This window comes from Lacerta agilis, chromosome 7 (genome assembly GCF_009819535.1).
Source record: "Lacerta agilis isolate rLacAgi1 chromosome 7, rLacAgi1.pri, whole genome shotgun sequence".
Classification (NCBI taxonomy): domain Eukaryota; kingdom Metazoa; phylum Chordata; class Lepidosauria; order Squamata; family Lacertidae; genus Lacerta; species Lacerta agilis.
Window position 1 is genome coordinate 50,852,151 of NC_046318.1, and position 24,768 is coordinate 50,876,918.

Genomic DNA, 24,768 nt, shown 5'->3' on the forward strand with positions numbered 1-24,768 from the left:
GTTATAGATTCCAACTATCACAGTAAATCCCTTGTTCTATCAGTTCCCATTAAAAAGGTTTCTTTGATTGGGTGATTCAGCACTGCACATGTTAATGTGAGCCCACTGAATAGCTCATGAATATATCCCAACCCCATTCAGGGCTGTACTCTGAGACTTGTTTTACTTAATCATTACCCAAAATACAAGTTTGGCATAGTTGAGTCCACACCGCTCCTTTTATTATGGACAATTTTTCTCTAATGCGAAGTGGGAATGATGACACAGATACTGACTTGTTTAAATTATATTATTACATCTGAAGAATTTACTTTCACCCTTTAAGCCTCACATGTACACAAACATAATGAATGAAGTATGACCTGTCTAATTTATTCAGCCTTATAATACAGCTTTGCATAAGATGTTCAGATCAAATATTAGCTTTGTTTAGCAACCCTAGACCATGGTGGAGTACATTTTCATTCTGTTTTAAGATTTAAACTTAAGATTTAAACCATTTTGCCTGGGGCACAGAAACCTCTCTATATTGGACAGATCAGTTGTATTTTTGCCATCTTGAATTACATCATTTCAGATGTTAAGGGCAAATTTTAATGCATGAAATTTACAAATTATGCAAATTGGGAAGAAATGTACAGATATGGGGGGAAATTAGCTGTATCATATTATAATTAAAAACAATCTTGACAATTGAAACAAACAAAACAAAATCCAGGCTAGAGAGATACGGTTCCGATTTTATTCCCATTACATACCAGGCAGAGGGCTTTCTTGGCAGTGGCACCCACCCTGTGGAACGCCCTCCCACCAGATGTCAAGGAAATAAACAGGAAATAAATCTGACTTTTAGCATACATCTGAAGGCAGCCCTGTTCAGGGAGGTTTTTGATGTTTGATCTTTTATTGTGTTTTTAATAACCTGTTGGAAGCTGCCCAGAGTGGCTGGGGAGGCCCGGCCAGATTGGCAGGGTATAAGTAAGAAAATTATTATTATTATTATTATTATTATTATTATTATTATTATTTTATTATACAAGGTAAAGGTAAAGGGACCCCTGACCGTTAGGTCCAGTCGCAGACAACTCTGGGGTTGCAGCGCTCATCGCACTCTATTAGCCAAGGGAGCTGTTGTTTTTCCATAGACAGCTTCCGGGTCATGTGGCCAGCATGACTAAGCCACTTCTGGCAAACCAGAGCAGCGCACGAAAATGCCGTTTACCTTCACACTGGAGCGGTACCTATTTTTGCACTTCGTGCTTTCAAACTGCTAGGTTGGCAGGAGTAGGGACGGAGCAACGGGAGCTCACCCCTCATGGGGATTTGAACCGCTGACCTTCTGATTGGCAAGCCCTAGGCTCTGTGGTTTAACCCACAGCACCACCCGTGTCCAATTATTATACAAAGGAAGAGCCAAATGTGCATTTATAAAATAGGGATAGAAAGTAGGGGCAGATGGTGGTGTGGCACACCGGGCACCAGGGGGGGATCTCAGGGTGGTATGCGGGGCTGTAGGGCGGCACGGCGGCACAGCAGTTGCTGGGCATCTTGGGCGCTGCAAGGGGTGGATCCACTGCCATACCTCAAAACACCAGCTACGGACATTTTGGGAGCTCTGCTAAAAGTAGCACAATAAGTTTGGTGGCTCCCCTTAAAAACATTTAGTCCGCCCCAGGCACTAGTAGGGGTTGCTATGCCGCTGCAAGCTGAAAAGGATTCCCCACTCCTAGTCTGGAGTGTATAACAGATCCCAAAATGAATGTAGACCAGCAGTGTGACATTGTTGCCACTAATGCCATGACAGGGCTGGTGCAAAATCCACACACACACACACACAGAGAGAGAGAGAGAGAGAGAGAGAGAGAGAGAGAGAGAGTTTCCATGCCTGAATACAACAACCTTAGTGCATGGGAAGAAAGTAGCAGAGTAGCCGATGCATCTGGCCCATCTGCCATGCAGAGTTCCAAAGTAAAACACACACAGGCGGCAGAATTATTCAGTAAGTTTACTGAGGTTTAAAAGTGTACAGGTCTTACTGGATCCCCAGTAAGGTTCAAAAACTTCAGCTTCTAAGAGCATGTCTGGTTACAGAAGCAAACAACAGAAAAACAGAAAGAAAAAAACTGTCTGATAAACTGTGCTCAGAGGCAGGAGATATATTACCCACCATTGAGTATATGACCTTGAGTCTCACATGACTGACCAGATAAGTGACCCATAAAACTCACAATCCTTAGCATACCAACCCTTAAGAACCCCACTGTTTCTTCTCAAGCCTGTGTGTGTGTGTGTGTGTGTGTGTGTGAAGACTGTGCAGCAGGCTCTGGAGGAAGGGAGGGCAGGTACATTTCGCCAATGGGACCAGACATCTCCCCTGACCTAAAGAATACCCCTGGGAATGATGCTATGTCATAACAGAGCCCTCAAGATCCCACTAATTTTGGCAGAGGTGGAAAGAAGAAAAAAGAAAGAACAGCTCAGCACACTGGTGGGGATGTGAACTGCCCTCACTGGTCATGAAATTGATTGTTTGATGAGTGGGTGATAGTTACCTATTCCTGAGTAGATCTGCTTGGATCAAATGAGGGCAGGGTGGCTGTGACATGTGTGTGTGTGTGTGCATGTGTCATAGCCACTTCAATTGCTCACACGCAGCCTTGGAGGGTTGCGCAAGTGTAAATTCAGCCCTTATGTCAAGAAATGTTCACCACCCCAGCTTAGTTTTAGCATGGTCCATTTATTGGCATCATCTGCTATAAAGGAGCCTTTACAGTTTTTAATTGTTCATTTCAGTCTGAAGTGTCTGGAACATCTTTTCCCAACCCTATTGGGTAAGCTCTAAGTAACAGAGTCCTCAGTCTGAAATATTTGCTATTTAGCACCTTTTTAATATTCCACATAGAGTTTATATTTCACTTGAATCCAATCACAAATCTCAGCATTCTTAGGGGTAGGTGACATGAAGAGTTTTGTGAGTTTCTGCCACTAGGTAAATTTGGTGTTCACTTAATGTCCTTTAAGCAATTCAAAAGGCAATTTTCCTGTAATAGAATAAGGAGTAATTTAATAAGCAAACAGAGTTGTGCAGATTGCCTCTTCCCAGGGTTGTTGCTGTGAAGAAGGCAGTTGCATACTCTTTTTCTACTGTGTTCATTCTTCATCTAACCCATTCCCTGCTCTTGATTCTTTTGATACTAGCAGACAAACAATTGTAACCACAGATGCTTCCCACTATGGTTTGGGTGTTGTCTTGATGCAAATGAAAGGAGGCAGGGAAGTTACGGCTGAATTTGCCTCCAGAGTGCTTAATGCATTAGAAAAGAACATGTTCTGTCATTGAAAAAGAGGCTCTAACATGCTTCTGGGCTTACTTGTGATGTAAGGTTAACATTATGGTGTAACCATAAACCTCTGTCTACTGCATTTACCACACATAGTTCAAGTCAAGCAACCTCAAGAATAGGTAAGCAGATCATCAGACTTAGGGACTTCTATTTCCAAACTGATCATCTCCCAAACATTTGGAATACCACTGCAGATTGCTTATCCTGTGTTCTGATTTTAAGCCAAGAGGACATCAAATAAGATGCGGATGAAGCATTGGTATTTAAACAATAGTCTCATCCACCCAAGGGGCGAGTATACCTTCAGAATGGAAAGTAGCCCTGAGTGCTGACCAAGCGCCTATTGATCTTATATAAGCAAAAGATAGTAATGCAAAAAGAAGCTATCCAGACCTCTGCAAACATACGAGCAAGTAGCAAGTGAATTGTGCCTCCTCAGTGAGAAGATTTCAAAAATTGAGAATTGAGTAGTTCCAACATCTCCACAAGCAAGATTAATTCATGTGGTCCATGAAGATCACCTAGGCATGTCTAACTAAAACATGAAAAAATCAAAGCATCTGGTAGCCAGGGATGAACAAAATCGTTGAGGAAACAATCAGGAACTGTATTGTGCCTTATGTGATAAATTTCAGGTGATGTTCACCACCCCATTAATTCCATCAAACCGTGGGAAATATTAGCAAAAATATAATGGGACACTTTGATGACCAGGCTGCAAAACAAAGATGTATGATCATGACGGTGATTTACTATTACAAAAGGGCAGAAGTTTCATTTTCTGACAAAATTGCTAGACGTAATTAAGTTTATGTCTGCAGTCTTTCCAGAGAAGGTCCTCTCAAGGAATTAGTGTCTGGCAATGGTCGACAGCTTATCTAATTTGAAATGGGATACACTTCTGCAACAATGAAATAAAACACAGAACTCTTTTTATGTCTGAAAAGTGTCCCCGTGCTAGTAGTATCAGCAAAGACTTATGGGAAATCAGCTATCAGTTATTTGCAATACAGGATCCACTATTTGGGGCCAATTTCCTCTGGATTTCTCTGTCCCAATAGTTAAATTGCCTCTCTGTGAAACATGCCCTTTCCCCTTTGCAATGTGTCCCTTGCAGTCCAAGATAGCAGTAAAATATCAATTTATTTTAGGAATGGAAGCCTCCATAACCTGTTTGGTACCTATCTGAAGTTTTTCAGTGAGTACTGTACTAACAACATCTATAGTACAGACAGTCCAAAAACAACATGGTGTATAATTCTGAAGCTGACTTCTGATATTGAACCACCAAGAATTTGATTTGGAAAATATGTATTCTTATTTTCAATGATCCATAGGAAAAACAAACATGGTAAAGGAAAAAGTAAAATGGGTCAACACCTTCAGCCATTTAAGTGCTATTTCAGCACCACCTAGTGGCAAACTGTTTCTCCGTAAAAAGGGTCTTAAAAATAGATGCAAAATATTGTATTGGAGAGAAATTATAGCAGTTAAAAAAAACAGCAAAATTATCAATAAAAACAGTTAAAAATAAAAACATTTGCAAAAATAATTAAAATCAACGATCAGCTAAAAACCAGTTTATAGCACCTCTCAGCATTCTGTATGTCTGAATAGACTTGCCTAAACAAAAATCTTTTCATTTGGCACCGAATATAGTGACGGCACCTGCCGGACGTCAATAGTCAGGGAGTTCTAAAGCGTGGGCGCCGTCACACTAAAAGATCAATTTCTTACAAGTGCAGAACGAATATTCTGTGGCACCTGCAGCAGTGCCAGTTTCACAAATCGAGATTATGGTGCGAAGAATAATAATTATCATTATCGCTTAACCGGAAGCAAGATGGGCCGCTGCACCCTTTTTTTTTTTTTTTTTTACTTTTTTTTGACACCACCTGACCCGATGGAGAGGGACGGGGCAACGAATGCAGACTGCGCATGCGCAGAAGGAACGGAATAGGGCCAAAGTTGGAGCCTTAGCAAGGGGCGCCCGAAGAAGTGGTCCAGCTCCTGAGGTCTCGTTGCCATAGCTACACGCGCTGCCGGAAGTGCTCCTCCCGCCCACCTCCCCGAGCCTCTCCGTAGCGCAGAGCTCGGGCTCCTGGGAGAGGCTCCTTGGCCGCTGAAGATGGCGGACGGCGGGGCGGACGGCGGGCAGCAGGAGCAGCAGCAAGAGAAGGCGGAGGACGAGGATTCGGGACCTGGCACGAGCGGGATGCGGCGGGAGAAAGGCCCCCGTGGAAGCGGGCGGCCCCCTACCGTCAGGGACCTACAGGTACGGGGAGCGGAGTGGGGCGGGCGAGAGAGCCGTCGGTGTCGCCTCCCCTTCCTGGGAGTCGCTCCGCCTCGAAAACCCTTCGTGGCGCAGGTGGAGCTGCTCCAGAATGGCCAGCCAGGGTTTGTGTAAGAAAGCAAGCTGGGAGCTGTCGCTTTCTGGGAGAGTTTATAGCAAGCAGGCATTATTTATTGGGAGCTGCCGTGTGCTGCCCCCGCACCTTCTTTTCCTTGCAACTGATGGCGACATGCCTTGCCTTAGGTAAAACCTCCGCCGATCTCACCGTGTTGCCAAACAACTGGTTGTACCGGTCCGGGGGTGACTGTTAAATATAAGTTAAGAGCTGGAAATGTCGTTTCCTCATCACTCCCTGGTGAAATGAAATCGCATGGGGAAACTGCTCTGACAGTGCATTCCTCTGCATGCCTTTTCAAAAGTAAGCTTCGCAGAGCTCAGTGGTGGGGCTTGCTCCCGGGTAAGAGTGTATATGGTTTTGGCTGGGAATATTTGCCTCAGCAATTCAAGTTTGTGGGGTTTTTTTGCACACCAGGTCAGACACCAGGAACGATTTTTTTAAACAATAAATAAATAAAGGTAGACATATAGAGTTGCCTGTTGATATCAGAATCTCTTATCTAAAGTCTCAAACTGTGATATATAATTTGTGGCTTCACAGTTCTACGTAGCATTAAAATGTTTATGAAAAACATGTTCTTGCCCTAAATTTTGTGCCCTCACCCTGAAGCAGCTTGTCGTTTAAATGTCACCTGGCTCTCTTCATATAAATGTTTGTTGTTTCTAATCCAGATTTTAAAAATCCATTGCAGTGAATCATCAATACTCGGGAAAAACAAAATTAAACTATAATAGTTTAGGTTTTCAGTGTAGAAACAAACCATATAGCAGCATTTTTCTTTGTTTACTTTTTGCTTCTTATTCTTTGGGCCACTTGTATTGATATTAATAAGATCTATTATGTAAATTACATGCAGCTTTTTTACTCTCACATCTTTGCCAAGTGCAAACCCACATCCACCATTCATTGAAAACAACAGAGGGGGCAAAAAATACACATGCAAAACACATCAGGGACTTCTGTGTACTTTTATCATGAAGTTAATCTTCGTAGACTTTAAATCAAAAAGTATTTTGATAATTGCCTAGTTTGTGAGCTGGGATAGCTCAGTCGGTAGAGCATGAGACTCTTAATCTCAGGGTTGTGGATTCGAGCCCCACATTAGGTGAAAGATTCCCGCATTGCAGGGGGTTGGACTAGATTACCCTTGTGGTCCCTCCCAACTACAATTCTATGATTCCGTATAGCAAAGCTCATAACCTTTCTGTCTCTTGCTTGGACTTCAGTTTATATTCTAGAATATTGCTTAGGCACAGCATTAACATCCACTGTGTATACAGCAAGAAATGAAACCTGTGGCCCTCAGATGTTGTTGGACCATTGGCCCCACCCAGCATAGTCAATGGTCATGGAAGATGAGAGCTGTAGTTCCCCATTCTTGGTATAGAAGTCAGTAGAAGTTGGCCTAATTTGCTTGTCATGTTAAACCATAGTTTAAAACAAACTATGCTGAAATCAAACCATAAGCCCAACTTTAGACAGCACCACACTTGTGGTCAGCAGGAGTGAGAAGAAGCACCATGCACCAGCATGCTTCTCTTTCAATTATATTCAATTAAAACTGGTTTTATGTAATATGTGAGCTAGATCATTGTGTCTAAGCACATGCTTCTTGTTCAGTTTTTACATTATCCTTACTATACTATTTTATTCTGAAAGTAAAATCATGTTCAGTCGTATAAGGAAAGGCTTTATAGCTGTCATGAAGAAATGTTATTAATTGTGCTAACAAGTGTTGCTCTTTTGTGACATTAGTAATTTTTACTTGGCAAACAGCTGTTCTTTCAGCATGTGATTAAAAAAAAGCTTTAAAAAAATAGTACTCATAACCATGCCTGCCCAATGATCTGCATGTTTGACCCATATTAATTAGTCATCTCTCTTTTAAAAGAGAACTACATGTTGAATGCAAACGTAGTTAGTTTTTTGGGTCTGTAGACATTGACTAAAACATCTGTTGTTTGGTATAGCTGGCATTGGCTGGATTGTATGAAGATGAAATGAAAAGACAACCATCTCATTCTGATAAACCAACAGATAGAGTGACCAGTCATCCGAGATTACCAGTACAAAGGTAAAGAAGGGCTTTTATTAATTTTGTATGACACTGTCAAACAGTTCAAATTAACTGTCATAGTTCCTATAAGTGTGCATTTCATAAATGCAAATATTAAGCAGGCCTTTTAAAAATGTAGAGGAGTCTCCTTCTATATCACTGAAGACGCAATCCTATGTACACTTGTATGGGAGTAAATTCCATTGTGCACAGTGGTACTTTCTTCCAAGATAACGTGCATTGGATTGCAGTGTGAGTTGTTGTCTTTCATTTGGGAGCCAAAGGGCCATGGAGGACTTTCTACTGAAATTCATGAAAGTTGATGAGCAACACTGGGGCAAGGTGATTATAATATAAAATTTGTTGTAGACTGGTTCTTGTAGAGCATTTGCATGCTATTCCTTTATTTATTATAGCAAGAGTCTTCTAACTTAGACTTGACTGTCACAACCTATGAACTCTACAGAGGTTGGATATCACAAATTTATTTTCAATATAACAAAATTTAAGATTGGTGGTGTAAAATTAATGGAAGTTTAAATGAATATTTCTTGGCTGACTTCTTCAGAAGCTTGCGAAAACCAGAAAGAAGTATGAGTGATGACAAGGATAACAAAAGGTACCATAAAATAAGCATTTAATTAATTTATAATATTCATAAATAGTGTGTTTAAGTTTTTATGTTCCTTTTTCCCTTGAACTTTTCTTTTCTTTTTATTATTGTTGTCATCATCCCCAGCTGTAATAATAGTTGTCATCCTCAATTGTTGCAGATCCTCTCACATTGACTGTGGGGTTAATATCATAAGCTAACATGAGAAGAAGACAGTGGAGTCTAATCCTCTTCTAAAGTCATCCAAGTTGGCAGCCATCACTACCTCTTGTTTGAGTGAATTCCACAGTTTAACTGTGCTGTGTGAAGAAGTACTGTTTTTTGTCTCTCCTGAATCTTCCAGCAGTCAGCTTCATTGAATGGCTAGGTTTTCGTAAATCATGCACAATTTTATGCCCACCCACTCCCGGGCTTATTTGACCTTTTTTCTTGAAAACCAAACAAAAGTCCCAAATGCTGTAACCTTTCATCACAGAGTCGTTATGCTTAAGTTTGACTGGGTGCCCTGCAAGACACCCTTCCAACTCCTTTGATTCTAAATGTTGATGCTTTTTCGTTAGTAGGAAATAGTGACGGGATAGGTAGTTGTTGCCATCTGTTAGTGTCGAAAGGCAATGGAGTTCTCGTCCAGGGGTGAAATCAAATCACTGGAGAATCACAGCGCCCGCTGTGGCTGCAGAGACTGGTAACTTGTAACTGCTGCCTCTTGCATTGTTTTTGCTGAGTTGTCAAGCCTGGGCAGTGTGTATGGAGAGCCAGGGCTGCTCAGGTAGCAAGGCCTCCCTCTCAGCCTCGCTAATGTGGTCCAAAGGAAAACAGAGCAATACATTTGGCATCAGCTTGGCTGCAGGAGTTGCCAGAAGGAGGCATACAAGATGCCATCCAACTGTCTTAAGAACTCCACTCCAAATTTGTGTAGAGTTTACTTCTTAGCCTTTTCTTCTTCTGAAGATGCCCCCGTAAGGCAGCAGGTAGAATAGGTTGTACACTCAGTCTTTATTCCTAAAATATGCTTCCTTAAACCAACATCCAATATAAGATGCACATCTTACGTGTTGGAGGTATAAAATCAAAATATAAAATAATTGGTCTAATTTTTCACCTTTCTTCAGTGTTTTGTTTTTGTGTGGTTTTCGTCTCTTCGTCCCTGGGGAAGTTTTTTCAAGAGCATGTCTCTGGGCCATATATGATATCTCAACTGCATCTTGGAACTTGACACAGGCGCAAACACCCATTCGTGATTTTTGCATGCTGTCAGATTTCTCCAGTTTTTCAGCAGCAACCTGTGCCCAATCACTTAGTGTTGCTGAGGATCTTCTGGTCTTCAGAAAACTTTAAGGACGGATGGGGTTCAGGGAATTCCCTTGTGTGAAGTTCCCTTCTATTTGTGCCAGGATTGTGTGAGAACTTAAGAGTAGTCCTGCTGAACCACAGCAAAGATGTATCCAGTGCAGCATTCTGTTTCCACAGTGGCCAGGCAAATGCCTGTTAGAATCCCAGAATACGCAATAGCCTTCTCCCACTTGTGGTCCCCAGCAACTCAGATTCAAAGGCATATTGAATGCACCCTATTATTTTTATGAATATCTGGACATCTTAAAGAAGTACAAATAAATTTGGAGTTCCTGACTGTGTCAAAACTCTCTCAATCTTTTAACAGCACATAAGCCATAATGTGGTTCTAATCAGAATATGAAAAAGTCAGGAAATTAAATAGTATGGGAGGGTGGCTTTTGTTAAAATGAAGGTATTAACCAGAATAATATATTTTCCTAACATTACCTGGTCAGGTTCTTCCAAAAATATTGATTCTAACATGAAGTGAAAATAATTCCAATATAAGGCATTATAAAGCTTAATTTCTAAATTAAAAACTATATTTACTTGTTGAAGTTATTAAATGTTTATCTTGCCCTTTCTCCCAAAGGAGGTTCCTTACCCAGAGAGCTTACAGTCGAAAGCAGGGTGGGACAGCCCAAGCCACTTTGCCATCTGAAACAGAGTGGTGTTTCTGGCACTGCACAAACTAATGTACTTCTGTATGAAAATTTCTTAATGCTTATGACCAATAAATGCTGTTTGCTTTCTGTCTTTTTAAAAAAGATTTTATTCAGGTGATTCAGAATACAGAGGGCTCAGTGTTGTTGACTCATCCAGTAATATAGCATCCAATAAAATTGTCGCTGAACTTTTCAAAGAAGCAAAAGAACATGGGGCAGTCCCGTTAGATGAAGTATCAAGAGCATCGGGGGATTGTCATAAAGCTAAAGTAAGTACATGCAATCATTTTTTTAATGGGAAAAGCACAATTGTTTTAATGCAAAAGTGCTTTTATTTAACAAGTATAGCACTTGATTCCTTTTTTAAAAAAATTACTTTCATTACAACATGTCAAAAGGAAAAACAACTACCAGACTTTTAGAAGACATCTAAAGGCAGCCCTGTTTAGGGAAGCTTTTAATGTTTAATAGACTATTGCATTTTAATGTTCTGTTGGAAGCCGCCCAGAGTGGCTGGGGAAACCCAGCCAGATGGGCGGGGTATTTATTATATAATAATAATAATAATAATAATAATAATAATAATACCTGAGCTGAATTTAGAGAGGCAGCGGATAAAGTGTACTCCAATACATAATATTTGCCTGCTTTAAACAGCTTTTCTGCCAGACAGGAATTGACAGCAATTAACGCTAGGTGCTAGTGTCCCAGGTTGGGAGGTTATGGGAGAGGGTCACGTGAAAAGAAAAGGTGCGACTCCAGTATCTTTTGTACTGAAAATAGTATGGAAACACTGCCTACAATTGAACACAAAGTCTAACGTAGCCCCCATGACATGGTAAATATCACCTTAGCAACTACTAGCCCCATTTCATTACACTGAACAAAATGAAAGCCACTGTATATGGTAGTTGGTGACCACCCCCAGGTTCATGTTCAAACAGTGTGCACTGGCACATGTCCCTGACAACTGCTTTTCATACTTTGCCTGACTTGAGCCAGCCCATACTATATGCTAACCATAATTTAGAACTGAAACCGGGTGCAGGTTTGATCCCCCTATGGGCCAGCTGCCTACATTACAGCAGTGTTGGACTAGACCAGGGGTGTCCAACAGGTTGATCGCTATCTACTGGTAGATCCCTGGGAGGTTTTGGTAGATCATGGCTGGGTCCCCTTCCTTAGCATCACTAAAAATCGATTCCGGCCCCGCCCCCTCATCCCACCCTCCATTGTTGCATGAACTGCAGAATGGAAGATGGAGTTTACTGAGTGAGACTGTTTGTTTCCCAGTGATTTGTTGGTGAGTGGCTGTACCTCTTTCCTCCCCAAAACCCCTTAAAATTGGGTCTTGAGAGCCAGTTTGGTGTAGTGGTTAAGAGCGGCAGACTCGTAATCTGGGGAACCGGGTTCGCATCTCCGCTCCTCCACATGCAACTGCTGGGTGACCTTGGGCTAGTCACACTTCTCTGAAGTCTCTCAGCCCCACTCACCTCACAGAGTGTTTGTTGTGGGGGAGGAAGGGAAAGGAGAATGTTAGCCGCTTTGAGACTCCTTCGGGTAGTGAAAAGCGGGATATCAAATCCAAACTCTTCTTCTTCTTCTTCTTCCCTCCTCCCTAAAAAAAGCTCAACAACCTTGACCTGACCCCCCCCCCAATGGGGCTTTCCTTCCCAAAAGAACGGGGTAGATCACTGCCAGTTTTTAATTCTGTAAGTAGATTGCAGTCTCTTGGGAGTTGGTCAACCCTGGGCTAGATGATCCTCAGGGTCCCTTCCAATTCTGCTGTTCTATTCTGTGATTTATTAACTTCCAGATACCCAACAAACAAGCCATAGTTTAGAGCTACTTGTCTGCTTTTTGTTTTCTGTCTGCTTAGCACTTCTTAAATCTACTCCTGTCTCTGTGGAACAGGAACTTCTGGAGGTGGAGTGACAGCTGGGACACTGGTTTGCTTTTCAATTTGAGCATCATGCCAGAGCATACTGTATTTTCCGGCGTATAAGATGACCCCCCAACTTTTCCAGTTAAAATATAGAGTTTGAGATATACTCAACTGCAGATTCTCCACCCGGCGTATAAGACGACGCCCAACTTTTGAGAAGATTTTCCTGGATTAAAAAGTAGTCTTATACGCCAGAATATACAAAATATATATACTTTGCAATCCCACTTCAAACTATGCTTTCAGATCCTGTTTTACCGGTTGATCAAAACAACATCATTTGGCATGGTTGAGTTTTTCTGTGTATTATACGAAATTACTTTCTGCTCATCAGGAGAGAAGAGTGTCACTATCTATAAAAACATTGTTTTGAGTTGCTTATTACTTAATTGTGCGAAGATTAAACCAATTGCCTTTGCCTTTTGCCAATCTTTCCCCCTGTGAAGACTTCCTTTCTAAGCTGCAGGGTGCATATTTTACAAAGTATTTACTTAACTAAACTGACCTGTTAATAATACTAGTAGTCAGTTAGTTTAAAATAAATGCAAGTAAGTTACTGCAGCTCTGTAACTCAGACTTGTATTTTAAATATTTTATTAGTCATTTTCTGGAGGTGGGTACAGATTGGGGAAGTCAACTCGGAAGCGCTCTGAATATATCTATGGAGAAAATCAGTTTGGGCAAGATGTAAGTATTATTATGATGAACATAATTTCCTGTTACATGCAAGAGATGATTAACTTTAGGAATCCTGTCTGTATAACATATGACATACCCAACTGCAAGAGGATTTCCTGATAGCTTTTCCTTATATCGTCAATATATACCTAGATCATTTTATAGAACTGTAAGTTTCATTTGACAATAATAATTTTTTGAACTCCAGTCATGCAAAGATAAATATTTTAAAGCGAATGTAATTATTTCTGTACTAGGGACTCAGAATGAGTTTTAGAGCTAGTTAGGGGAAAGGATTCAAGGTGGTTCTCTTATTGATCAGAGCTCCTATTTGAATAAAAGCTTCGCTTTAAGTGATATGCCCAAAATATAAGCTCTTAGCCCTTAAGCCAATGTATATGAAGTGAAAGATACAAAGTGATACCTTCTAACTAGACAGCATGCCATATTTGTGGTTTCTTCTGAATGAACAATAAGAATACATTACCATGTGTTACCTGACCACATCATGGTTGCCACTAGCAAATCCCATCCCATTGTCTTCCTTATTGGTTAATGTTCCATAAGGGCAGTGTGGATTCATATGTGAGAATTCCCATGCAATGAAGAGAGCGAGGCAGTCCTTGCTCATAAAGAGCTATGTGAGGCACAGCAGAGCACTTCTGGACACTGACTTAGAGCTAATGTGTCTTTGATTACATTCTGATGACACAAATTCATAGGCAAGTGCAACACATTCCTTTTAGACTATGGGTTGTACCCAATGTTAGTTCTACACAGAGTATGCATAGTAGATGCATTGAAATTAATTGACATAACTCACTTGGGTCCATTACTTTTAATGGATCTACTCTTTGTATAGCTTAGCTGAATAGAATGTTTAGTATTCTAATACTGGAAAACAAACCAAGATGAATATAATGCTCAAACATCTAGTGCTACTTTTTTACCTTTTCAAAGTATATCTGATTTATTCATAGGTTCAAATTTTACTTAAACTGTGGAGGAACGGTTTTAGTTTAGATGATGGAGAGCTGAGATCGTACACGGATCCAGTGAATGCAGAGTTTCTTGAGTCTGTTAAAAGAGGGTAAGTTTATGTATTCGTGACTATAGGAACACATTGCTTCCAGTGTAGTAGAAGAAACTGCAGCTGGAGAGGAAATCTCTATGCAATATAGCCTACTCTACAAAGGTGAGAGCCACATCTGTTTTTCCAGCCTCACCCACCACTGGGATGCAGCTCCTGCAAGGTTGCCCATGAGGCAATGAAGCCTCCAGGCTGTATAATGTTCCCCACTCCTGCACTAGGTCTTCTGAACTAAGTCTGAGGAAGGCAACATGGCGTCCTCACCCTGTAGAGGTATTGGCACAACCAGCTCTTCTGGTGAAGTGTTTCTGTTTGGCTGTTTACATCTTGAACTGGGAGCAATTCCCTCCCCAAATCTCCAGCTGAACTGCTTAAAGAAGAGTTTTATTTTTTTAAGAGTGAGAGATTGGTCTTGGGATCAGAGGGTTTAGCATCTGGAGCACTGGTCCAGTTAGTGTCAAGGGAACTGTTCTAACTTAGAATAAAATGTAGGCTGCAATAGACCATTTTGATAAAGAAAGGATAAATATTTTGGGAAGGGATGGTAATTTGCAGCCAGCTGGCACCAAAAACAAGCTGTTTCCAGATCAAGCGAATAGATCACAATTACCAGGGAAGTCCATATATCCCATAAATGACATGTGAGGAAACATGTTTATTATTTATGTTGCTTTATGGAAAGGGTTGGTTTTGATAGAGGACTTTTTGTATTAAAAATGTACCAAAAAGGTTTTTCTGTTACTAGGGGCTGTATCATCCTCAGCCACTGAATAGGATTTGAACACCCAGCCCTGTAACATGGTGATGACTCTTCTAGACAGTCTTTTATTTTCAGTCTGCAGCTTCAACATGTAGCAAGTGAAGTACATATAATCCCCCCCCCCCCTTCCTGACCATAATTTTGCCTGTAGCATTTTTGTATGTATGCCTGATGAACAGCACAATACTATACATGTCTACTGAAATATAAGTCTTTTTGGTTCTTATTATGTAGTAAGCGTGTATAGGATAGTAGCTTAAATAAGCCATTTTATCAGCATTGTGGAATGTATGTGAGGATGGTAAAGAAGATTAGAGCATAGTGAATCTGAACTATTGTTATCATTATTTCACATTTTAATGACAAAATTGAATACTTTTCAGTTTCATCACTTGCTCTTTATGCTCTTGCATAAATCAATAAACGTGCTTAAATTGGATATTTCCCCTTTTATTTCTGCTGTTAAGAGAGATTCCTGCGGAACTTCAACGTTTGGTGCATGGAGGCCAAGTTAATCTGGATATGGAAGACCACCAGGAGCAGGAATATGAAAGGCCTAGATTGAGATTCAAAGCTTTCAGTGGAGAAGGCCAGAAACTTGGAAGGTTAATTTTTTTCAAAATCCTTGATTTATAAAAATACAATTATATTGTATTCTTGCCATTGATACAGTTGATTATTGGAATATAAAATACCAAAGGCCATTCTATTATCTTCTCCACCCCGCTGCTGAAAACCACATTACCTCAGAAATCTGTTGGGGACTTTATACCAGTAGTGAGAAGGGTTCAGAGCTACAGTCAAACCTCGGTTCCCAAACGCCTCCGTTTTGGAACGTTTCAGCTCCCGAACCCCCAAAACCCAGAAGTAAGTTTTCCGGTTTCTGGAAGCCAAACATCCGACGCAGCTTCTGCTTGAGTGCAGGAAGCTCCTGCAGCCAATCAGAATCTACGCCTCGGTTGTTGAACATTTTGGAAGCCGAATGGGCTTCCAGAACAGAATACGTCTGACAACTGAGTTTTGACTGTATTGCCCTCTTGCTCATGCACACCCACATCTGACATGCCTTCACTCCATTTTCTTTTGCCCCTCTTTTATATGTGTCTCTCTTCCCCAGCTACATTTTTCTTCTCACCTCATTCCCCCATGCAGCAATTAGACTGGAAAAATAGCTTCCACTGGCAGCTATGAAACCTATTATTATTATTATTATTATTATTATTATTATTATTATTATGCCTAACTGCCATGTTGGGAGGGGGGGGGGCTTAGCTCTCTCCTCCTTGTGTCTCCTCACAAAAGTCTCCCCCCACCTAACAAACAGCAATTCATTGCTGAGTGGAAGGGGAGACAGGATGAAAGTGTAGGCCCTGCTGGCCACTTCTGGCCTACAGGCTGCAGGTGCCCCACCCCTGCTATAGGTCTTCTGCATGCTATGCAGACTATATGCTTCTCACTTGCTACCCCATTCAAACAGTTTGTTTTAATCTAATCTTAGCATTTGAGTTTGGTTACTTTACAAAAGCAATTAGACTAAGGATGCTCAGTGGGACTGAGTAAACATGTGTAAGATTGGGCTGTTCCTCTTTTGGAGCTTTTCCCCTCCAAGCTAATGGTAATTATATGCCTGGTATTGCTAAGTGAAATACATTTCAATTGCTCTGCTGTTTTAAACTGGTTTCCTTTATTCTTGAAGGCTGGCAGGTTATGGATATTAGGTTGGATCTAGATTTCCCTGGAACAGAGTTCTGCTTCAAGGACACTCTGCTGGAGGAAAGGGACTAGGAATTTATTTTGTCAATTTCTTCTTCCTCTTGAGAAACTGTTCTAGAGGACTGGTGGACCCTCTGCAACTATGTTGCAAGTAGTTCTTGGAGCTGAAGAGGGAATTGATGAAAATTGCCTTCCCTCTGCTGGAATAGTATTTCTTCCATTAACAGACAGAGCCTTTTTCTGTTTGCAGAAGGGCATGTCTGGATCCAACCTGTTGTATATAAATAAATCTTTTTTATGGCTGTTGGAAGTTTACATATACTGCTCCAGGATATGCATTAGCACTATGTTCTTTTTGACCATATTCTGTCAGTGTTGAGATTCCTTACTGCTTTTTGACATATTAAACAATAATTGGCACTGCACTTAATTACAAAATGCAATGTTAGAAGTGTGACTTTCTTCTTCTGCAGTAAAACTTTCAAATTAGATCATGGGATCAGATTTTTTCCCTGCTATGATAGACTCACTATACCTTAGTGGTAGAGCATCTGCTTTGCAGTCAGGACATCGCTGGTTCAATCCTCAGCACCTCAGGGTACTTCTGGCAAAGGCTGCTGGTTTGAAACCCTAGAAAGCAGCTGCCTATCAGTGTACACAGTACTGAGCTAGATGGAACAGTGGTATGACTTGGCATAGGACAGTTAACGTATGTTCTTATTTTATTTTATATTTTGTGAGTGTAGATTTACTTATAACCAGTCCCTTAAGGGACTGAAATGTTTTTAACATCCAATTCAATCCTTTTTTGTATTAAACAAATACAAGAGCACAAAATTTAACTAATTATGTTTTATTGAATTGTATGAGGTACTGAGGAAGGCAAGAGAGCATATTTAGAAGGCACCCTTGCACTCTCTTTGTAGACACATTCATTTGCAAGTAAGCCCCATTGACTTCAGTGGTACTGGTTGGCTTATAGATAAAGTCTTTAACATTGCCATTTCAACTGTCTTTCAGTTATTTCACTTGTTTCTTAATTTTAGCCTTACACCTGAGATTGTCAGTACACCATCTTCCCCAGAGGAAGAAGAAAAATCCTTCCTTGATGCTGTGGTTCTGATCGATGACTCTGTGCCAACAACTAAGATTCAGATTAGGCTGGCAGATGGAAGTCGTTTAATACAAAGATTTAATCATACCCATAGGTAAGCTTAACTGTTTAACTGTACTGAAACATCGGGTCTTAGTTCCAGATTATCACAATTTGTCATCTGAAGCTTATCGCCAGTATTCGGAGCTGATGAGTGGTTTGTTTTTAAAGTGCAGAGCATATTGTGTTGATCCAAAGACTAAAATATACATTGTTATACTTTTGTCAATAGGATTATAGATATTCGGAACTTTATTATCCAGTCTCGCCCTTTGTTTGCCACCACTGACTTTGTGCTTCTGACTACATTTCCACACAAAGAGCTTACAGATGAAAGCCTGACACTACAAGAATCGGATATTCTGAACACTGTGATTCTTCAGCAACTAAAGTAAATCTTGAGCTTTTCAGTGCAATATTGCTTCTGTGAATGGATAATGTTCCATATTGTTCCTCACAAATGCTTCCAAGGAGTAAAGGGAAAAAATGACAGAGAGAAACTAACCATTTCCCACTTTAATAGATCAATTGGCGTTTAGTACTGTTCTGTCTTCCAGTGATAATTCGTCTGAATTGGAATTCAGAAATTTGCTAATAAATATTAATTGATTTTTTGTATTCTTCCAAAACAGCCTGTATAAACTGGTGTGAATTCAAGTACTTCTTTTATTGGGTGGGGGGTGAGGGCTGAGGGTAATTTATAAGGGTGCAGAAGCCATTTTTGTAGAAAGAGAAAGGGTCTCTTTTCTGGTAAGACTTGAACTGTGGAAGAATTTCATGCTGCATCAGCTAATAGCCATTAAGAATTTAGGGTTGCAGTCCTATGCTCCTTTATTTGAGAGTAAGCCCATTGAACTCATTGGGATTTTCCTCTGAATAGGCACTTAACAGGATTGCACTATTTTATCAGCTGAGATATGTGTATGCCCCATCATATGAAATATTGGAAATACTCTGTTCATAGGTTGTCTTCCACATATCTAGCATAATATAAACACATCCTTTAATCTAGTGCTAGTGAGATATTTGGCCTGTTGCACAGCTCTTATGTCTGGGAATTCAACAACGTATGGTGGGACGGCACTGTCTCTGCTTAAATAGAAGTCCAATTTGCACCTTATAATATTCAAATATCTGGCCAATATATTGCTTAAAGTAACTTAAAGTTTTAACATGAAGACAATTTGACCACTATCATTTCTACTCAGATTGTTAATAGCTGACTGATTTTGAATCCTGAGACTCTTTTTAGAAAAGTAGTCTTTTTGGAGAACCTTGAGCTATCTATCTCATGCTCAGTATTATTTGAATGATGAAAAATGGCACTTCCAGTATAGCTTGTTGCTGTTTTTCAAAGCAAAAATGAAGAAGGGATATACATTAAGAGAAGTGTTTTATGTCGAAATTGGTATGTGGGGATTTTTTTAACTATAAATATTTTTTCTGACTAATTTTGAGTTGGTCAACCATGTTTTTCCCCCTTTTGATCTGTATAGCAGCTTCCCTTGAAATTCACACATGTATATATATATATACATTTCAGAGTTACAAACATTTCAAACAAATATTTGAAAAGGTTTAGTAGAAATTGGGGGAAGATTTTGTAAATCTAATGTCTGCATGATTGAACCAATCGCAAATTCTCCTGTGGTAACCAATAAAAAGAATGTTTTAACTATAGGGCTTCTACATGTTTTTCATATTTCATTTTCTTTTTAAAAAAGTGGAAATGTGCCTGTGTCTGAGTATGTGCCTGCTGTGAATCTGAGGAACAGGTAAGTGGAACCACAAGACAGCTTATGGGTTTTAAGTTAACTTTGTGAAGACAATGGAGCTTGAGTGTAACCCATTGTAACCCAAATGTTATCATTCAGATGAACTGGGTACATGCCCAAGATTCCATGCCCCAGGACCTGACACAAGCATGGGACAATATTGTGCGAATGTGTGTGTGTAGGGCTGAGGCATTGTGCTGCTGCTGCTCCTAACATCGCCAAGTAAGATCTATTTTACTCCCTCTTCTGTGCATCCTCAGCCTGCTGGTGCTTCTAAGGTGGGCACAACCACCACCTCTCCCTTTTGCAATTCAAATTCCAGCCTTGGGGCTTTCTGAGGTACTTAGAATACAGCCCAGCTGTAGACACTTATAGGCTTGTGCTGTAATGTGATTAGGAGAGGGAAAGAAAGCAATGTTTTGAAATGGTTGCTTGTGGGGTGAAACTGAAGATAAATTTGTCTGAGTGGGATTCCTTAACTAACAAAGTGTCTGTTTCAATTGGGGTGTATTAAAACATTTTTAAAGCCCCATGCTAACTTGAATAGGCATGGCTTGTAAAATGTTAGCAACAAGCTCGTTAACTTTTCAAACAGTAAAGCGGTGAAAACCAGTCATACTGAAGAATAGTCCCTTTAACTTTCCCTTTAAATTTTCATCTCCACTCTAAGGCAGGTTAGGAGAAAGAAGCTTTTGTAAAGGGATGCAAACAGTTAAAAGCAGACAGGACAGAGGCACCTTTAACATTTCATTTCTACTACAAGCCAAGCTGTGTGGTGAAGGCTGGAGATGGAGGACAGTGCAGGTAAAGTAAAGTTTTTGCTTTACATTGACCAAAAAAAAAATCTGTTTTTCTAAGTCACTCACTAGATATTTTATTAATGTATTCATTTCGTTTAAATAAAAATGTGTGGTCTTCTTGGTTTGGAAGCCAGCAAGCTTCTCAAGAGGTCCTTACCTTGAAATAACCCTTGAGGTCTAACTTCCTACCTTTACATCATATGCCTTAAAGCATTTCTGGCTAAATTCATTTTGAGAGAATATCTTCATTATCAATTATTATAATGCCTCTTGTTTTGCTTCTTGTTTTGGTCAAATACCAAAGTTAGAAATCATCCAAATTACAGCATTTGTGACTTGCAGAATTTGGAGTTCATGATTTCTTCTGTGCTAAACCTGGAGAAGATTAACTGATAAATCAGTTAGTCAGGGATAGGAATTGTTAAGTAGCATTGGTCCCATGATTAACCAGTACTGCTTTTCTTGGATTTAAGCCAATCTACATAAAAAGGTGCCACCCAGCTTGGAGACTGTTTTCAACCTTTAGTCTCTTGCAAAACCATTAATGTAGATGAACACAGTGGTGGCTGCAGCCCTTGTTAGTGCAATGAGCATAAAAAGTTAAATAGAATTAACTTTAAATTAGGGAGGCTTTTTGGATAAGAAGAGTTACTATTCCATCATTATATTTCAGCTGAATACTTGCTAATTATTTAACAACTTCAGTAGGTATGTTGCATATTACTATGAATTTCAGTTCTTAATAAAGTTGATTTAGCATTCTCCCCAGTCCAAAGGGCCTGTTTGACAGCTGTGTCAGTGTGACTTCTTATTTCTGTCACAGTGCTGCAGTGACATGAGAAGTTACGTCAGCTGATCATCTCTCTGCCAAACACCTATTAACCATGAAACTCTTTAAAGCCAGTGTCTGGGTACTTTAAAGAAGCTGCCTACTAATGATGGGAAATCATGTGTGGCAAGTCTTACTCTATGGGTGCTAATTCAAAAACATCCAGGAACTGAAGCTTGTGCTTTAAGATTGTTCATGAAGCGCATACACAGGAATAAATAGCACAAGAGAGAGAGTGTGCGCACTGCTTATAATTTCTGCATGTCACTACTCCATGATTTTATTAGGTGACATGAAATGGCAGAATTCATAATCACATTGGTGTGGTGCAAGATAGAACACAGATGGTGTACATGCTTTTGATACTTGGAAAATTCATGAGGAATTTAAAACATTTTAGCAATCTTTATATTCTCCTGTCCCTAAAAATTAATCTGACACAAAAAGCTTATACAGTGGTACCTCGGGTTAAGAACTTAATTCGTCCTGGAGGTCCGTTCTTAACCTAAGGTACCACTTAAGCTAATGGGGCCTCCCGCTGCCGCCGCCATGCAATTTCTGTTCTCACCCTGAAGCAAAGTTTTTAACCTAAGGTACTATTTCTGGGTTAGCGGACTCTGTAACCTGAGGTACTACTGTATCAGTTACTATCTACAGCACAAAAGACCTTCCTAAATTCTTGAATTACTGAAGATGAAATAACCTGAGGTACTACTGTATCAGTTACTATCTACAGCACAAAATACCTTCCTAAATTCTAGAATTACTGAAGATGAAATCAGTAAAACTTGCGATGGTGAGATCATCTCAAATAATTTTTCTTACAAAATTGTTGTCAATTCTTATATAGACCAATCAATTTGTTAAATCAAGATTAAAAAAAATCATAGCTGTACAGTCATACCTCATGTTACATCCACTTCAGGTTGTGTGTTTTCATCTTGCGTCCCCTGGCAACCCGGAAGTACCGGATTGGGTTACTTCCGGGTTTCGCTGCATGCACAGAAGCGCCAAATTGCGCCACGCGCCTGCACTGGCACAGCGCTTTGAGTTGCATGCTTTTCATGTTATGGATGTACCTCCAGAACAGATCCTGTCCGTAACAAAAGGTACCACTGTACTTGCTAATCAGTTGAGTACAATCCTACCATCATTGGCCCATCAAGATCAAGTGTGGTATATTAAGGGTAGGCAAATATCAGATCCAATTCATAGATTATTAAATATTATATGGCATAGCAAACAACATGGAATACCTTTAGCTATTTTAAAATTAGATGCATTGAAAGCTTTTGATTCATTAAACTGGTCTTTTTAAACTGCAGCATTAGAATGGTTTTATTTTAGTAGATTATTAAAGACTATTCACAAAGTATATTATAAAAGCATTGCCAGCATTAGACTAAATGCCTTTGAAAATGGCTATATTGGAAGAGGTACTAAAACAGACTGTCTTCTTTCTATGGAACCTCTGGCAAGAGCAGTGAGGTTTCATACTAAGAATTCAGGCATTAAGTGTTCTGAAATGGTTGGTTTACAACAGGGATGTCCAACCGGTCGACTGTGATTGACTGGACGATCTCCGGATGATGATTGTGGTTGATTGCAGGATCCCTATTGATCTGCGATAGTGATAAGCAGCAGAGTTTAAGTGCCCGCTCTCCCCCCCCCCCCGTGCGCCGTTGGTCTGTTCCTCCATTGTGTCAAATGGGTATTTTGCCAACTAGTTTGAAAACGAAAGCAGTTGTTACCGCTGCATCTTTATTTAGGCAAGCGATGTCTCCCCCCCCAAAAGTCAACAACTTTGGCTTTGCCCCCCCCCATAGGTAGGTCACTACTGGGAGTAGATTGCAGTCTTTGGGGAGTTGGACATGCCTGATGTACAACATACTCTAAAGGTTTGTTTGCAGTTTATGTAGCTCTTTTGATTTCAGATCCAATTTCATCCATTGCTAAGATTAAAACTTTATTAATTCAATATGGACATCTATCTGGTTTCTCAGTCAAATACTCTATAAGTACATATTGACAATGTAAGCATTACGTTCTAGGAATTCCTCAGTTTCAATCACCTGGCAACTACATGTGGCTCAATAATCAAGGTCTTTTTATATCTGTAAGGTGTTGCTTATATCTCTGTGTCTTAACATAATATGTTTTGAACTGTAATATTTCTGGGCATCTATTTAATGGAAATCACTTCTGTTGTTCAAAGGTTCAAGGATAATTGATGGTTCCATTTACTATACAAGTGATTAAAGATACCTGGAGTACTGAAGGCCCTTGACCAGTGCTAGTCAAGGCTATATTTTCAAGGCTGGCTGTTTATACTCAAGGTTGACTGCTTATCAGCAAGCTACTGACAATACACCTTATCTGGTATATTGTAAAATACGTGTTCTTCTGTAAAGCTGATGTTGATAGCCTGAGGCTCAAACTACACATGACACGGTGGCAGATCTCTGTGTTCAAACTTGAATCTGCCCCAAGCACATAGAAAGCAGAGTTGGGAGAAAAAGCAATGGGGCCTTCCTCACCTGAGGCCTCACATGTCTGTTCCCAGAAGTGAATAAATCTGGGATAAAAGTACATAGGCAGAGGGGCTGCAAAGGCTTGAGCAGCATGCAAGGAGAGTGTTCCTCACATTTCACCCACATCCTCCCATTCTGCTCTTTAAATTGGCTGCCTTTGTCATTACAGTAGATTCAGGTTAAAAGCATGTGTAGTTTGAGCCCAAGTTAGGGTGGTGTAGTGGACAGGGTGTTAAATGTACAGCCGTACCTTGGTAGTCGAACACCTCAGTTGTCGAACAAATTGGCTTCCGAACATCGCAAACCCGGAAGTGAATGTTCCAGTTTGCGAACATTTTTTGGAAGCCGAACGTCCGACGCGGCTTACGCGGCTTCTGATTGGCTGCAGGAAACTCCTGTGCCTTAGTTTTCAGACCGTTTCAGGAGTTGAGTAGACTCCCGGAATGGATTAAATTTGAGAACCAAGGTACAACTGAACCCGTGATGTGAAATGACAAAGAAAGCTAGAGTACTTGGTTTTAAAGGAGAATGTAAGAACAGTAAGTTGTTGGAATGGAGAGAATCATTTGGACAGGGCCAGCCCAAGACATTTTGGCACCTGAGGCAGACCACAAAATAGTGCCCCCCTCCCCACCAGGGAAGAAGGGTTGAGGGAAAATACACCAGGAACAAGCAGGGAAAGAAAGATCTACATCCATGCCCCTATGGATTCTGCCAACTGAGATGGCCGCCTCACCTTGCCTCCTAAGTGGGCCGGCCCTGCACTTGATACAAAGTCTGTGACAGGGTGTGGAAACATTTTCAGCCGAAGGCCCACAGCCCCTCCTGGGGAACCTTCTGGGAGCTGCGTATGTAGGCAATGTCAGAGGCAAAAGTGGATAGAGCAGTAGCCTTTATTCTGGTCATCCTAAAGTAAGAGGTTTCAGCACATCATCTCTCCATCCAGGCAAGCAAAAGGCATTATCACAGTTCAAGAGCATAACCTAGTCAAGCAAAACACACAAGGAAGGTGTGAAGCAGGGCCAGCAGTGTGGTGTGGCCCAAGTGGGAGAGAGTCTGCGGTGAGTCCC

At 40.5% G+C, this 24,768-nt stretch overlaps 2 protein-coding genes across 3 annotated transcripts in view; both read left to right on the forward strand.

Annotated features, from left to right (window-relative positions):
- The first annotated feature begins 5,504 nt into the window (after window positions 1-5,504).
- UBXN2B (UBX domain protein 2B) lies at window positions 5,505-19,443 on the forward strand. Of its 2 annotated transcripts, XM_033155283.1 has the most exons (9): window positions 5,860-5,880; window positions 7,726-7,829; window positions 8,380-8,430; window positions 10,528-10,693; window positions 12,970-13,056; window positions 14,028-14,137; window positions 15,365-15,502; window positions 17,657-17,818; window positions 17,996-19,443. In XM_033155283.1, the coding sequence occupies exons 2-9, from the start codon at window positions 7,756-7,758 to the stop codon at window positions 18,156-18,158; spliced, it is 951 nt and encodes a 316-aa protein (XP_033011174.1). In that variant the 5' UTR covers window positions 5,860-5,880; window positions 7,726-7,755; the 3' UTR covers window positions 18,159-19,443. The 2 variants fall into 2 exon arrangements, with proteins under 2 accessions (XP_033011173.1, XP_033011174.1); XM_033155282.1 differs by lacking the exons at window positions 5,860-5,880; window positions 8,380-8,430 and adding an exon at window positions 5,505-5,619.
- An 875-nt stretch (window positions 19,444-20,318) lies between these two features.
- Window positions 20,319-24,768, forward strand: part of SDCBP (syndecan binding protein) — a 43,072-nt gene continuing 38,622 nt past the window's right edge. The window contains exon 1 of the mRNA XM_033155279.1: window positions 20,319-20,342. The gene's annotated coding sequence lies outside the window, so the exon portion shown is untranslated. The remainder of the gene's footprint in view (window positions 20,343-24,768) is intronic.